At 55.2% G+C, this 16,225-nt stretch overlaps 1 protein-coding gene across 1 annotated transcript in view; it reads right to left on the bottom strand.

The window, feature by feature from the left end:
• Nucleotides 1–2,872, bottom strand: part of HLX (H2.0 like homeobox) — a gene marked incomplete at both ends in the record, with an annotated part of 3,115 nt that extends 243 nt beyond the window's left edge. The window contains 4 exons of the mRNA XM_081998596.1: nt 8–133; nt 944–1,128; nt 1,550–1,729; nt 2,314–2,872. Of these exons, the coding sequence (XP_081854722.1) occupies nt 8–133; nt 944–1,128; nt 1,550–1,729; nt 2,314–2,872 (1,050 nt within the window). The remainder of the gene's footprint in view (nt 1–7; nt 134–943; nt 1,129–1,549; nt 1,730–2,313) is intronic.
• Between the last annotated feature and the right edge of the window lie 13,353 nt (nt 2,873–16,225).

The raw sequence follows: 16,225 nt of genomic DNA, 5'->3' as shown, positions 1-16,225 counted from the left end.
CCCCGACGGCGGCGGCGGCTCGCTGGGCCGCCGGCTCCCGCTCCGGCTCCGGCGGCGGCTCCTTGTCCTTCTGGGCCTGCGCCTCCTTGGAGTGCCGCCATTTCATCCGCCGGTTCTGGAACCACACCTTCACCTGCGGCCGCGCCGCCCTCAGGCGGGAGGCACGGCCAGCACGGCGCACCGCACCGCGCACCGCACCGCGCACCGCCTGGCCCTAACGCCTGCCACCGGGGAGGGCAGCAAGGGGAGAAGAAGAGGTGCCGTCCTCACCTCCCTCTGCCTACGCCCTTAGACGACTAAGGTGGCTTTATTTTTTTTCCCCCCTTTCTCCTTCTATTTCGCGTGTTTAAATAAACGCCTCCCCCCGTTTTTGTTTTTTGGTTTGTTTGTTTGTTTGTTTTTCTCTCTCTTTCTACTTCTTCTTCCAGGAAACCAACTCTTGCTCAAGAAACCACAGCGTTATACAATTCCGTGCGCTGCGGGCCCTCAATAGTGGAATCATTACAGAGTGGCGTTTAATGATTCCGTTTGAAGAAGAGTTTTCACTTCCCCAAAACTAAGGATTTCACAACGCGGGGAGAGATTTAGAAAAAAAAAAAAAAGGGACACACACACATTAAAAATAGTGTGTTCGTTTCTACTTCCTTTGACCTAAACTGCCTCCTACAGCGGGTTGCACTTCAGTAAAGCGCATGCTGGTGATCTGCCCCGGCCCCGCTCGGCCTGCTCCGCCGTGGCCCAAACAAAGGCGCAAGTTCTGCGCCGGGCCGCCAAATCCCGCGGAACCTGCGCGCAGGAGAGGCTCGGGGAGGGGTCCCGCTTCTCAGCCAGCCCCGCCGAAGATTAAGGAAGGGAAAACGCTTTGCGACATCCCCCCCCCCCCCGCCCCGGTATCCCTCTAAACTGGAAGTAAGATTTGAAATAAACCCGAAGCAGTTCTTACTTGAGCATCTGTCAGCCCCAGCATCGCCGCCAGTTGCTTTCTGTCCGGTTTGGTGACATATTTCTGGATTTCGAAACGTTTTTCTAAACCTTTCCTCTGCAGGTTGGAAAAAACAGCCCTGGACCAGGAGCGTTTCCTCTTGTACGTCTGGGGCAGTGTGTCCTTGGTTAAAACCGCGTACGGGCCTGGGGGGGAGAAAAACGGGGGGAGGGAGAGAGGGAGACGGCGTTACTAATGTCGATGCCCGAAAGGGAGCCTTAAATCGATCAAAATTCCAGCTGGACTGCCGGCTGGGTACGAGCCCTGTCAGCCTGTGCTTCCTCGGGCAAGGATGGAGCGGGTTTTGCGTTTGCACCCGAACTTCTTCCTCTCCCCACCTCCCCGCTCCCTTCTCTCTCGGCCCAAGTAGGATTTTGGTACTAGATGGTATGGGTCCTCCGGGTCGGGCCCTTTAGCCGGCTCTTCCTCCCCGCCCCATGCAGCCCGGCTTTCGCCCAAAATCTGAGCCTCGCTAGAAAAACCTAACGCCCTGGCCTTTCAAAAAGGGCCCGGCGAGTCCCTCCGGGACTGTGCCACGGGGGAGGGTCGACGAGGGACGAAATGTACCTGGAAAAGTGTCTTGAAACTGGTGCTGAACTGAGCTCCTTGGGTTTGTGTTTAAGGGACCGAGAATAGCAGAGGCCTCGTTAATGGGGTCTAGAGACGCGAAGAACTGGCCGGCGGAAGGCTGCAAGTTGGGGAGATGAACCCCAGTTTGGCGGCTGGTAGTTAATAAGGAGGTCAGATCTGTGAGCACAGGAACAAGGAGAGCTCTGTTATACCGCGGTCGAAACTGACACCCCGGTACGTTCCGGGGGAACAGGGCGGCCGCCCCCTCGGCCCCTGGGGCTCTCCGGGAGCGAGGCGGCCGTGCCCCAGCCATCAGACACCCGCCGGTACACTTACCCCCTTGGGCAGGACATTTACACGCCGCGGGGAGGGGAAGGGGGAGATGGATTGCAGCGAAAGCCTTTAAAACGGGCCGTGCCCCCTGGGGCAAAGTCCCGGGCCCGCTTTGGGAAGCAGAGGACGCTCCATTCGCTATTTTTACGCTATCGCTATTTTTCCCGGCGGCTCAAGTCCCGTGCCGCGGGCTGCCGCCGTGCGTGCGGCGGGGGGGGACAACGACTATTTTAGTGAGCGCTATTAGAAACTCGGATTTATAAAGCTTTTCTTTTTTTTTTTTACATAATAACTGTTTTCTCGGCTAGATGGAAAAGTTTTCAAATGGCGGGTATATTCGCTAAAAAAAAATCATAATCATGATAATAAAATAAATGAGAGAGCACCGAGCGCGCTAGCACGGAAAGCGGACGAGCCCGTTTCTCTACCTCTCAGCGTGTTGCCTTCCTTGACTTTGGGGTCAAACTCCGCCGACAAAATGCGGTCGATGCCGAATTTCAGGTCCTTGCTGGCGGGCGCCGGCGCCGAGCCGTGCGTGTGGCCGCCCGGTAACCGGGCGGGGGCCGGGGCACCTCCGCCGCTCGCCGCCGCCGCGGGAGACCGGTGCTGCGTGGGGCGGTGGTGGTGGGAGTGGTAGGCGGCGGAGAGCGGCGAGAGGCGCGGCGGGAAGGCGGCGGGGGCGTCGGGGGCCACGACGGGCGTGGGCCGGAGCGGCGAAGCGGTGGCGTGGAAAGGGCCGCCGTGATGGACGGCTCCCAACGCCGCCGGCATCCCGGTGCCGGGACCTCCGGGCAGGCTGTCGGAGGGTCCTCCCGCCGCCTCTCCGCCGGCGTGGAGGATGTCGGCGATGCAGAAGGACGGCTTCTTCGCCGCCGCGGCCTCCAGCGGGAAGCAACCGCCTGCTGCCGGTCCCGATGCAGAGCAATACGCCGCCGACCACAAGCTGAAGTTGGAGGCGTAGAAAGGAGCCAGCCCGGCCGTGTACATCCTGCCCGGGCAGGGGAGGGGACGCGCCGCTCCGCAGCTCAGCTCCCGGGTGCGCACCGCGGAGCTGCCCGCTGCCCCGGGCGCATGGGGAGGGATGGCCGGGAGGGGGTAGAGGCAGCTGGCGGAGAGCTTGGCGGATGGGGTGGGGGCAACCAACCAACCCCACCCCCTCCCCCAAAAAATCAACCCAAACGAAGACAAAAAAGAAAAGGAAAAAGTCTCCAAAACCCACGGCGAGACGGAGAGCGCGAGCGGGCGAGGAGCGGTGCAAACAAAACAAACCCAAACCAAACCCCCTTTCCTCGCACTGGGGGGAAAAAAAAACGCAAACCAACACACCAATATCCACCCCTCCCCAAAACTTTCTCTGGCAGCGACACTCCCGGCTCCGGAGCAGCCCTCGCTCTCTCCCCACGCCCAATCCGCGATCCGCGGGGCCGGGCAGCACCGCCCGCCGACACGCCCACGCAGGGCCGGGTCGTGGGTACGGGCCACCGCGCCGTCAGCGCGCAACTGCGCGCTGACGGCGCGGTGGCCCGTACCCACGACCCTCTGACCGGCCCGATTTGCCCCACAAGTTACCCCTCCTTACATACCCCCTCCCCATCTCCTTAAATTCCCCCCTCGACTTTGAAATCCGCCCCCCCCCCGCGCCCCAAACCAGCGCAAGGGCGCGGCGCTTGTCGCCGCGATTTCCAAAAGTTTGAAAAAAACGCGCAGGAAAATCCTTCCCGAGTGGAGGCAGGTCCGTCCTCTTGGAAACGATTCCCAAGGAAATGTGTTTCCTTCCCGGATAAATGAGCCTGGGAGAGTCTGGAAGAAAATGAGTCTATGCTCATGCACGCAACATGTGGGTTTGTGTCAGTTCCGAGCTATTCTGGGCCCAGGACACGTTGGATCCTGCATTAGCAACCACTAATTAATTAATCGTATCTTGTCGACAATGACATTTTATAGATTTTTACCGTGTTCTGCAGCCCGGTGGCCGCGTCTGCTTGCATACCATTTTCACCTGAAGGACTAGTTTGTAATTTTGCAAACTTTTGACAACGGACTTAATTTTTTTTTTTTTTTTTTTTAGAATACGATCATAAGCTACATTCGCTGCAATCATTTAGGGACCAATTTATCAAAGCGTCTTTTGCCCTTTTTTCCTCCCTTCTACCATCCACATTTGCCCCGACCTGAATCTGAAAAAACTCCACCCCATTTCTTTAATTTTAGTTTTCATACAAGTGAACCAGTCACTGCCGTTTCGAGCAGTATCCCGGCTCGGATGATTGCAGGTTTGCTTTGATTTTGTTTCAAAAAATATGATATTATTATGGTTTTTTTTTTTTTTTCCCCGAATAGTTTCCCAAATTCTGAAGGTTTTCGGGGAACCGCCAGAAAGGCAAACTGTTTTTCTTTCGCCAGGTATGAAGGCGTAGCTTCTGGGTGAATATTGAAACCACCTGCGAGGGAGAGCGAACGCGTTTCGCAGTCACAGCCCTGAGCAAGGGGAAAGGTGAGGTGGGTTCCCCTGAAAAAGCCAGGCATCGCTTCGCTTCGCTTTGTATTAACGAGGCGAAACCAAAAAAAAAAGACGAGCTGGCTTTTCCTTTGCCTTGAATCTTTCCCCCCAACCCTTCACACACACACACGAGCCGAGCTCCAAGCCCCTTTGCTCTCAAATTCGGATCAAACGACGCCGGTGACTGCGGCGCTTCCAGCGCCGGGCAGAGCCGCGCCGCCGGCCCGCCTGAGGGGAGGGCAACGAAGGCTGCGCTGCCCGCTGCCGCCGGGCTGCCAGCCGCCCCCCAGTCGTTGCTGCCTTCGCCGTTGATGCCCATACCGTTGCTGTGCCAGGCCGGGGCTGCTCGCCAGGCCGTCAGCGGGAAGGAAAAAAACAAAACAAAACAAAACAAAACAAAACACCACGGTGTGGGGTTCTTTTTTGTTATTGTTGTTGGTTTTGTTTTTTTTTTTAGGAGCTCATTTCAGAGCTCCGCTGGCTTCGCTGCCGCGCAGCGCCCGGCGATGAGCAGCACCGGACGGAAGCGCCCGTTTGGGGGTGGGGGCGTGTCCCCCGGGTCAGCCCCGACCCGGGGGCACTGCCGGTGCCCAGGATCCCGCTGATCCCGCGCGCAAAGAGGCGCTTCTTCCGCGCTGTCGTCCCGCGGAGGGTCCAATAACCCGAAAGGAATCATTAAAGGCGTCTCACGAAAGGACTTGACCCCCGGGCTGGGCCTCGGGAGGGCGAGGGAGCTGCGGAGCCTCGAGGGCAGGTGCCTTCCCGGGGCCCAACCGCTCCGCGCCCGGTTCGGCAGCGCTGCGCCCCCGCGCATCCTCCGCGGGTGAAACCAGGAGCACCTGCCTCCCTCCCCGTCCCAGGCGGCTCCCTCTCCCGGGGGACAGGGCTGTCCCCTCTCCCCAGAGGCCTTCGCAGGCCTCCCTGCCCGCGCAGCCTCCCCCCCGCGGCCGGGGGGCTGCGCGGCTGCGGGGCCGGGGGAGGCGGCAGCCCCTCCTCCCCGCGCAAGGAGGGAGCAGGCTGCAGGAAACCCGGGGCTCGCTGCAGTCCAGGTCATCTCCTGTTTTTTGAGAGGTTCCAACTCGGACTAAATGAGCGGATGTGCCTGCGAGATTTGTCCCAAAATAGAAGCGGCTTTAGTATTTTAGGATACAGCAGAAATCCTTATTTCTTCCGGAGAAAAACTTCATAATGAGCGCGAGCACTTCCCTTTTCAATATTTGTGCAACTTTATCTCGACCAGCAAGTTGCTTTGGTGACGCAAATCCGCCCTTGTGTATTGCAACTACAAAAATAAATGCAAGGAAATCAATTCCCTTCTAGCAATGAAAACATAAATATACAGCTGCGACTTTCCCCTTTAATCTTGCTTTCCGAGGGACTCGAGAAGGAGGCGAATGAACTGCGCAGGCAGGAGCGATGCTCTTTTTTATTATATTTTTTTTAAGAATGGAGTCTCGAAGGACTTTTATTCCCCCCTCCCCCGAGGCCGACAAAGGAGTTGGGAAAAAAAAAAAAAGTTTTTACGAGGGGAAAACAGAAGGGCTGCAGCTCCCCGTCCCCACTCGCGGGCATCCCGGAAAGGGTCGGGCCCTGCCTGCCCGCGCCCCACGGGAAGGACGGGCCTCTCTTTCGGCTATCCCTGTCCCCTCGAGCTCCCCGTCCTCGCGTGGAACTGCGGGCAGGAGATCGAGAACCACGGACCTTGCCAGAGTACTCACAGCCGGAGCCTCCGGCTGCCTCCCCACGCAGCCCAGCCGGCAGCAAGACCTCAGCGATGCCCGTCCCCACGCGGGCTGTTCACCCGCCCCACGGACCCCGCTGCGCGTTCGGCCCCCCCCCGTCACCGCGACCAGCGCTCGGCGTCCCGGCCGCGCTCTCGCCGGGGGGTGCGCGCCCCCAAGCCTGCCCGGGACGCCGCCGCCGCCGTCCACGCGCAACGCGACCGGGCGCTGGGCGCCTTGCCTGTTGGCATTCAGCCTTATACATGCCGTTCGGTTTATGCCTATATCTGTATATAAAAACATATATATGTAACACATAAAGAGTTTTAAAACCCGCCTCGCTCTCTAGCAGCACTTTTAAACCTCCTTGCAAGGCCTCCAGGGAGATGCTTTGCCCCGAGGTCGCTGCTGTGTGTGTGTCCCCACCCCGCCCCCGGGGTCCCACCGAACCGCCCTGCCCGCGGCCCGCGCTGCGCAGCGCCGAGCACCCGGCTCGGCCACGCCCCTGGCCCCGCCCCCGGCCCCGCCCGGCCCAGCCCCAAAGCCCGTTCTCTGTCGCCACCTGCCGAGCGGGCGGCCCCCCCTCCCTCCGCAAGGCACCCCCGGGACTCGGCTCTCCCCTCCAAATTCCCCCGCTCCCGGGTCCCTGCGAGCAAGGAGCAAGCAAATTTTAGGAGCCGTGCGCAAAAATTCCTACTACAACCACCGATTCCCCCCCCCACAAAAAACCCAAACCCAAAGCTCGCAGCTGCAGGGCGGGCAGGAGCGTTTTTGCCGATTGCCGGGGGATTTGCTGCCGGTGCTTCCCCAGCACCGCCCCGGGAAACCGGGACGGCGGCAGCGGGGCCGCCGAATCTGACGGCAGGCCGAGCCCCCCCCGCGGCCGCGCAGCTGGAGGCAGGGCCGCAGGCGTGCGGACTTCCCGCAGCCGGGCAGCGGTTTCTTATCTGAAACGCTCAGCAAAAGCGCGGGGGCTGCAGGCGGGAACGCCCAGAACCGCAACCGAATTAAGTGACTAAGCTGGTCAACTCCTCGACATTTCCTTTCTGTTGTTTCACGCGTTTTTTTTAGTGGAGAACCTGTGTCAGTAAGTAACGACCGCTGTTACGTCATTTGCTGAGCGTAAGCGCCTGACAGGACCTGGGTTCCCGTGGGGTGGGGCAGGATTTCAAGTCTCCCGCGGGTGCGTTTGCGCGGGTGTTTCAGGCTGGGTCAGGGTGTGCTTTTGGAGGGAATCCCCTGAGCCTGACCACCTGCAGCTTTGGAGAGGTCTCGGGGCGGGGGGGGAGGCACAAGCAGGCATCCCTGATGGGAATTGAGTCCGCAAGGCACGCTAAAGTTACTCTGATACAAAATCTCTCCGAAATGCCAACTACGGGTGTTTGAAAACTTCATGGGGTTTTCTGCCCGTGAGCAGTCCCGAGAACTGTCCCTACGTTATAGCAGAAGAGGTCCCACTGAACCGGTCCGTGCGTCAGAGCGGATCAAACCCCGAGGCTCCCAGCTCCAGGGACAGCACGCCAGCCACCGGGCTGGAGACTTGTTCTCACACTTGAACGTTTGTGCTCTGCGTCTTTCTTTCAACTGCTGGTCTGATGAAATACCTTCGATCATGTGAAGCTGACGGGTTCCAACCGGAGAGAATTTTTGCATTCTCCCAAATGCCACGTGGTCCCTCAAGTCCCTTCAGACAACGCGGGGACCTGAAAACACCGATTCCCCTTTGCCTCCAGTGTCTGGCTCAGAGATCTGGGATGTGGGAGGGCACTGCGTCTTTCCACAGCCATTTGCAGAGAAACATCCCTTCTTTTTTTCTTTTTTTTCTTCTTTTTTTTTTTTGCATGAAGAGCTGCAGATAAATAAATCTTAAAGAAGGGTCAGGGTAATAAATAGCAGTTGGAAAGAAGCGCCTTTCCGCAGCCCCGGGAAAGGAGGCCGCGTGCTGAGGAGCAGCAGGGTCAGGACGGTCCCTTCCTCGAGGTTTCGTATGGGTTAGAGCAGGCAGGTCCTGCCCACTGTGCTGGCTTTCCTGAAGCCCATTTTTAGGCATCTGGTGCTGTGCTGGGAGCCAGGCACTGTGAGCCTGGAACGCTGTAACACTTTAAGCTCCTCTACATTGAAGTGCGAGTCTCCCACACCCGCTCCATCCCTGCCTGCCTGTTCCCATCCCCAGGGATGCCAAACTGTAGAAAAATTAACTCTGCCGGTAAGAAAAGTTCTTTTGCTGCCATAGTTCCCCAAACTAACTTCTTTATCATGTGGATAGCCAGGGTGAGCGAGCTGGGGGAAGCACGCATTTGGGGAGGGTGGGAGGGTGGCAGGACCGCTGTTGACCCTCTTCTAAGTCCGCTGTAACCTCTCACAAGGTCACCCCTTAATTTAAGTGCCGCCTCTTGGAGCTACTTCCTGCAGTCTAAAATGGGTCCTTCTTGCATGGGAAGAGCCTGAGTTTCCTTACATTTCCGTCGGCATCACCGATTTCATAGGTTACTCCACCTTCACATCGCGGTCGGAGTGTGATCTGCTTGCAGAGGGAGTTATCATCGGTTAGCTGCGATTTTCCAGGCCACACCAACATCGAGGTCTGCAGAGGGCTGGTCTGCAATTAACCCCCCTCCGGCTGATTAGAGGCGACGTGACACGCAGAAGTGCTGACCTCCCGCTCTAATGTGCGGCCGCCGCTGAGAGAAGCATTCGCGTGCACGCGCCGGGTTTAGTTCGCACAGCTCGCAGCGACTGAAAACAAGCGTCGCCGCGTAAAATGGAAGGGGATTCAACTCCCGGCGCAGAAGGATCATTCGTGGGTGTTTCCTAAATCTGTCAGGAGAGTATAACTACACCCATTTTCAGCTGAGACCCAAAGGGGCAGCTCCTTAGCTGAGGCAAACTGCTGCTGTTGAGGACAGGCTCAGGATGTTGCAGTGCAAGTAACATATTTAGGGGCAAGTATGGCTGGAAGCTGAATGGGGGAATTTTTTATTCCCGTAGCAGGTCATCGCCCCTATGGTTTGGTCAGAGCAATCCCATCTTTTTCTACAAAACCAAGCTGATGCGCTAGGCCCGCTGCCCCTCCAGCCGCAGTGCGTCAAAGTCACTGCGCAGAAAAGCCGTTCAATACCGACGAAGGAAATAATACTAATAACTGCCTAATAAAAGTTTTAGAAAGGAACGGTTTCCTCCTTCTTGCCAACAGCGGTCAAGAATGTGGGCAAGCTGGAAATAAAGCTATCAGAATGCAGCTGTATAAAAGGCAAAATCAACCCCTGAAGGAAGTCAAGTTTCTAGAATGAAATTACTCTGTAAAACTCATCTGTATTTGAAAACAGTTATTATTTTTCTTCCAACCCTCCTTTCATATTCTAAGTGGACTTAAACGCAGTAGGTACACATCGGTCCAGCCTTAAAACCAGCTCTTTCCTTGCTATTAGCATATATAAGATCCCAGCAGAATAATGCCATCACGGCCATTAAAAAAAAAATCCCATTTTAATCCTTTTCACCCAAGGGAGATGCCTTCTGGTGAATACCAAATGGAAGTGCCAGTCAGAGAAGTTTTACAGTCTAATAAACAAGCGTGCCAGATTATACAGCATGTACATAGCACCCTCCGGACCTGCTTCCCTCACTGGAACCCAATCCGCCCTAAACGAAGCCCAGCCATCGCTTCTCAGCTCCACGAGCAGCTCCACCAGGTCTTGGAAGACCCAGGTCCCCTCCCGGTGGAACACCCAGGAGGGTGGGGAGATGGTCTTGGAGCTGAGCAGCGCGGCGTAAGGTATCCCCTTCCTAGCTGCGGGTCTGGGATGCTGCCTACAGCAATAGCCGCTCCTCCGCGCCTTCGGCAAATGGAAACAAAAACAGAAGCGGCACAGTCAACGGAGCAACGCAGCAGATGGGGGAAGTCATTTCCTACTGATACCTCTAACACATCATTTTATATCTCGATGCCTGGGATCTGGTTACTCTTATCTTAGCCAAAAGACTGCAGCGGTCGTAAAATGTATTTTGCTTTTATTTCTTCTAGAAAACTTTATCATGAGATTTCGATTATCTGCCCTGCAGCAGTGAATTCCAAAGGTTCATTATCTCCTGTGCCTGCATTCACTGTCCGCATTTTTTGCCTTCTAATTTCTCAGTTAGCTCCTTGAGGCATCCGTTCACTCCGGAGTTGTGAAATGGAGAGAAAAAAAGGCAAGGCTCACCATTTTTTCCTTTCGTTTGTCACCATATCGAACCCAAACGTTTACCCTTGCCCCCCGGATGTATACAAGCTTTTCCAAGCCAAGGCATTCTCTTTCTCCCAGCTAAGCAATCCACTTCATTTTGAAGCCACGCTGAACGGTAACACGAATCGCAACACATTTCAAGTCTCAGCCTAACTTTGCAAGGAATAAAGGCATCGAAGATGGTCTCGTTACTGCGGTCTTTCCCAAAGACTAACGGAGTAGCACCCTCTAGCGCAAGCCGACAAAAAAATCCTCAATAACAACCACCCTCCTGGGTCAAATTCAGTCTTGGTGCGTCGCCACTGGAACCGCTGGGGACGAGCTCAGCCACAAGGCTTTTCCCTTCTGTGCTCTGAAGCTTTCCCAGGTGTCCCCCCCCGGGACCCCCACGGATGCTCTGGGCACCCATCAGACGCTGGACGCTGCCCAGGTCTCCGGCAGCCCCAGGCGGCGAGCAAGCGGCACGGACCTGCCGCCGTGCCGTGCCGCTTTCGTTTCTGCGGGACGCTGCTGCCCGCCAAAGCCTGGGGGTAAGAAACGTTCCTTGCCAGGGGTCTGCCTCGGGTCTTGGGTGTTTGGAGACCTGCGAGAAGGATCCTACCTGGTTTGAAAGGACCAGGGGCAAAAAGGAGGGCGAAAAAGGGGTCGGCTGCTGCAGGGAGGGGGCCGAGCCTGGGGCTGGGTTGCGGGAAGCAGGGCTGGGGTGTGGAGAGGGGGGGCTGTGACTTTCGCACGGAGGAAGGTGCTGGCTTCTGGGAGAGTTGGGGACTAACCGGGTGTGAAAGCTGAGGCCAAGGGCAACGTGGTGTTGTATTACTCCTGGTGCGCTTTTCTTTCATTACTAGCAATTTCCATAGGTTTCATCAGTTTTATTGTTGTTAGGAGGAAGGAGAACAAGAAACCGACACCATTTTGGCAGCCCCTGAGCAGGGGGTGACCTGAGGCGTGAGGCGGGGGGAGCGGGGTCATTCCCGGATGCCATCGGCCACAACGTGGAGGCAAGTTAACTGTGTCGTGTCCCGCACAAGATCCCATCGCCGGAGCACAAACCTAGGGATTTTACAGAAACGCAGAGCTCCCCTCTCACGCTCTAAAAATAACAGTGAGTAAATGGCTACCCGAGATTCTGTAAAAATTAAAAGAAACCCCAACATACCTGCTTAATCTGAGGTGGAAATTTTGTCTAACATTTCAAGGCTAGACCTTCCTTTCATTAAGAGCTAGAAGGGAGCTGCGGCGCTTCGGCCGGGGAGGGAGAATAAATCCCTCCGTGTCAAACCAAGGTGATGCTGAGGTTCGGGAGCCAGCGTGCACCCGCACAAACACGGGGGTGAGCGTTCACCCCGGGCACATGTGGCTCCTTAAAGGGCAAATACCAAAGCCAGAGCCCCGGGGAAAGCAGGCGAGGCACCAGAGCTAATGAGCTATGCGGCGGTTTCACCCACCTCTAATGCTTCTGCTCTTTAATGTACCGGGCACATTGCGAGTCCAGCTGTGGCTTCGGCGTTAAAGGGAACCGTAGGGAGCGATGCTTTTTCCTGAGATGTGAGAAATAACGGCCGGGGCTGAGATCTGTTTTCGGGGAGTGCTATTTTTAGGTCAACGACAAGGAGTTCCAGGGTGAGGTTGGATCGTGCGGGCGAGGGTGTGGAGGTGGCCCGCAGCCATCCCAGCGCTCTCCAAATGTACGTCTCCGCTGGGGAAGAAGCAGGGGTGGGTGGAGGGAGGCTGGACCCCTTCCCTCGCCCACCCCGGGCAGCCGCGGGGGTCTGCGGGAAACAGGGCGGCAGCACTTTGCCCCTGGGCTGTAGCAACGCTCCAATTTTCTGTAGCACCCCTTCGCCCCATCCCCATTCCCTATCGCCGCTGGGGGCCTCCGCACTGCGGCTGGATATGGCCCTGCTGGGCTGGGAAGGCTCTCCAACCCTTAGCGTTGGAGAGAAGAAACGGTTCTCTACCTTCCCCGTCTCCAGACTGTATTTTACTATTCTCTTCAAATGAAGCAAACATCATTATTTCCCATTAGGTGTTCCTGATGCAAGAGTATTTCATTGAAAAATGGTTCTTTAATGCTAATGGGAATTATACTCCTAGCGTGATTTATATTAATAAGGCATGTGCAGTTCCTTGGTACATTCAGATCCAGATGGGAAATGGGATTTTTTTTTTTTTTTTTTTTTTTTGTCCTTCCACACAACATCTGATGAAGTGCTCCAAGCATACAATTTAACAAGCTATTCTCCTCTGGCCTTACAGATGAAAAATAGTCCGTTGTGTCAACTCCTCAGATGCCTATTTTTACACCTTCTGTTTGTTCTTAGTTTGACGTTGTTAATCACGGTCCCACCAAAGCCCCATTGTTCAGCTCTTCAAGAAGAATGTTGTTATATTGACTGTTTGTGCGTCAGCCCAGCTCTCTCTGGAGCTGCACTTGGATGAAATTAGATAATTTCCATTAGGAGAACAGGCATTATTAGTCCCCAATGCCAAATCGAAAAGAGAGCCAAGATTACTATTTCTGGCCGTGTTCACCTCAGGAAGGAACCTTCTCAGCTTTAATGGGATTTTGCTATTGTTGGTTGCCTTCTGTTTGACACCGGGCCAGCAGGGTTGAAAATTGTTTAGAAAGCTGCATGAAATATAATAGAGCCCAAGCCATTTGCTGCAGCACATTCCAGCGTGATGTTTATTTTGAAAAAAAAAAAAAGAAAAAAAGAGGAAAAAAATTATTGTCCTTGGCAGAAAAAAAAAATCCCACTAACTTGACTCTCAGAACATATGCTTCTTGTTGCTGTTGTGCTTTCAAAACGTGCTGCCAGGATTGGTGCGTTATGTACAGAAGTGATAAATCTAATACTATTTGTAATGATCTACAGGTCTTGTAGAAGCAGACTACAGGCGCAGGTGGTGACTTTATGACAGGAAAACAAGGCGAGGGATGATACCAGGTCAGGTCCGAAGGAGAAAGTCAAGTCCTATGTTTGCCAGTAAAATGTGCACCTTCATGTTCTGTGGCTCAGTTTTCCCATCTGTAAAATGGGGTCAAGAACACATCTCTACCACCTGAAGAAATTAGGAGGACACACGCTCCCTGGACTTTGCCTTCATGGGTGCTGGGGGTCTTCTGAGCTGGGCTCAGCGCCTCCATGGCCCTGGGCACGCAGCCCTGCCCATCCTACCACCTGCCTTCCCCCGGCGGTGGCCGGACTCTGCTGTCGCTGTTAGCGTTTGGAGGGCAGCTCTGCTTTCTCCCCCTTGTCATGCCCCTCGCCATCGCTTTGCTCGAACAGCTCGCCTGCATCTCAGGACGCTAATCCTCGACAGCCAGTGTGAGAGTGGGGATGGCGGGCTGAACTCTTGCTCGGCCCCGAATTCCCCACGGGTCTCTCTCTGCTCCATATAGTACTGTTTTGTTTTGTGAATGCTGTCTTAAAATAATTATTAATGAAAGCAGAGTTGGCTTTGGAGTGAAAGTTTCCGCTTCCTTGGCATTTCCAACGTGTAAGCTATCTAAGGGTATTGAAATGCGGGACATATTTTGGATGAGATCAGAATCCAAAAACACATTTTCCTTCCAGGCTCCTTCGGAGCCAGACCCACCTTTACCGCACTTTACCCCTTGCCTATTCAAGCCCGTAAGAAGCTGAGCAAATAGAACAAAGTTACCCATCTTTAGAAAAATAAATAGAGCAAGTGATCTTCAAAGCCTTCAGACGAGGATCCACGCAACAATGCCAGCATTATCCCTGGGCAATAAACCAGAGCGCTCCTTTGTTTATATTAACCTAGTGTTTACTTCTATTTTAACCAACAAACATTGACTGATTGCACAGCCTTGGCTCGAAACCATCCGCCAAATAATTAAAAACACGATTAGGCTAAAAGACAAAAAACCCACGGCCGACGCCAGCCGACACGTTTCCTCCACCCAAAGCTGCCGCCCGCCTGCACGGAGCTGCTCCGACTCAGCCAGAGCGACGCAGCCATCGCTCCCAGCAAAACCAACACCCGAGACCCTACCCGGGCTACCAGGCTAGCCCCCGTGCCTGCCCCTCACAGAGCCGAGCCGGGGGGGCTCGGTTCAAATTTGGCAGATCCGGGGTGGGAACGACCCCTTACCGCGCTTGCTCATCTCCCGGAGCAGCTCTCCAGTGGCACTGGCGTTTTTTAGGAGGGGTCAGGTCTGAAGCTTGACCCCGGGCTGTCTCTGCTCACAGCCTGACACGGGAGGGGTTTTGGGCAGGCTGTGGGAGAAGGCGGTGCCCCTGCGCTGTGAGGTTTGGCAGCCGGACTCCCCCCGGGAGGTTTCCTCGGGCCCTTTCTCTCCCCGTCGCCCCGAGCCGTGGGAAAGTGCTGTGCCACCACGCAGGTCACCCACTGGTTGTGCAGCCCGGTAGGAAATAAACCAGTTCCAGTGCGACCTGTCGTGGAAAATCACCCGCGGCCGCTTGCAGAGGCACATGCGTCCCCCCAGATCCCATCCTAACTGCCACCCCTGGGCAGTATTCGGGCCCGTCAGGGTGAGGTTTACGGGTCCCAGGTGGAAGTGTCTAGATGATGCTCAGGGCCCCGTTTTCACCCCTCAGTAAACTCTGGAGCTGACTCGACGAGTGAAACGTTCAGAAACTGTAGGTTAGACAGAAAATAATCTGTGTTTACAAGGTTGGGGGAGTTCATCTGCACCCTGGCTATCTCTTCACATAGAGCATTTGTCTTCTCACCGACCTTTTTATTTTTTTCCTCTTCATGCTGTGAAATGTTCATTGTCTCCCGCTAAGGCAAGTGTGATAAGGATCTTGCTGAGAGTGGCTTTTAGGAAAACCCATTGCTCCGAAAAGGAACCAACCGTCGTAGGGCCAGCACTTCAAAGTTATAGCAGTATCTTGGTTTTTTGTACCAAATAAATAAATAAAACGAAGATGAACAATGTGTTTCCATTTAAGGGGGAGTGTGGGAAAACACAGGTCTCATCAGACTGGGAAGCGGAGTGGTATATGCTGACTAAGAGACTGGAAATAGCGCGGCTGTCAGTTGAAGGAATTCAGCGTTGAATAATCGCTTCGAGTAGTCAACGTCAGATGAGAACCGTGGCCCCAAACCTGTTCATTTGAACTCCTCAGGATTCACACGAGAAAACACACATTGGCTCCACATGTCGCTTGTGGTTTCAGGGGAGGTTCAGGGCTGGGCCATCCCCGCTGCCGAGCAGGCACGAGCGCGCGCCCACCCGCTCATCCACCGCGGAGCTACGTTTCCAGCCCGGGAGGTCACGCAGGTTGCAGGTGCTGCCTGACGTTGCAACCGAAGCTGGCTGCGGTCCTCGCAGAACCCCTCTCCTTGGCTTCAGACACCTCCGCCTGGGAGCTCGCTGCCTTGGGGTTCGACCTCGTCGTCCCCTCGGCACTTCTGTTTGTATTGGAGACCAGGGTCCTGGCTTACAGTGGGACTCGGGTCATTACCTTTGCCTTCACTAAGGCAATTTCCAGTCTTCACCTGACATCCAGCCTCGGTCAGATGCTTTAGGTCTAAGGAAAGTGCAGGTTGTGTCCAGCAGGACCCATCCCTAAAATGGCGGTGATGGTGGGACACTGATCCTGCTCCTCCTCCTCCTCACATTTGCGCCCCAGGCTGGGGGTGGTTCAGCTGCAGGGGATGGGGACCTGTGCCGTGGTCCCATCCTGCACCGCCAGCCGTTCAGCCCAGCCATGAGGGATGGTCCAAGTGTCCTTTAATGTTTTCTTTCATGGATAATTACCCTTTTTTTTCCTTCCTTAGCTGTTGAGGAAGGGAGAAAAGAGCAGGAGAGATCCCATCCTTTGGTGCTGTGGGACTTGGTGCTGTTTTAATAATAATAACAAAAAATATTGAAAAGGAAAAAAAAAATTGCAGTACA

The sequence above is a fragment of the Phaethon aethereus genome (assembly GCF_964289735.1).
Source record: "Phaethon aethereus genome assembly, chromosome: 3".
Classification (NCBI taxonomy): Eukaryota; Metazoa; Chordata; class Aves; order Phaethontiformes; family Phaethontidae; genus Phaethon; species Phaethon aethereus.
The sequence above is the reverse complement of the archived record's forward strand: the minus strand, read 5'-3'. Positions and strand labels throughout refer to the sequence as shown.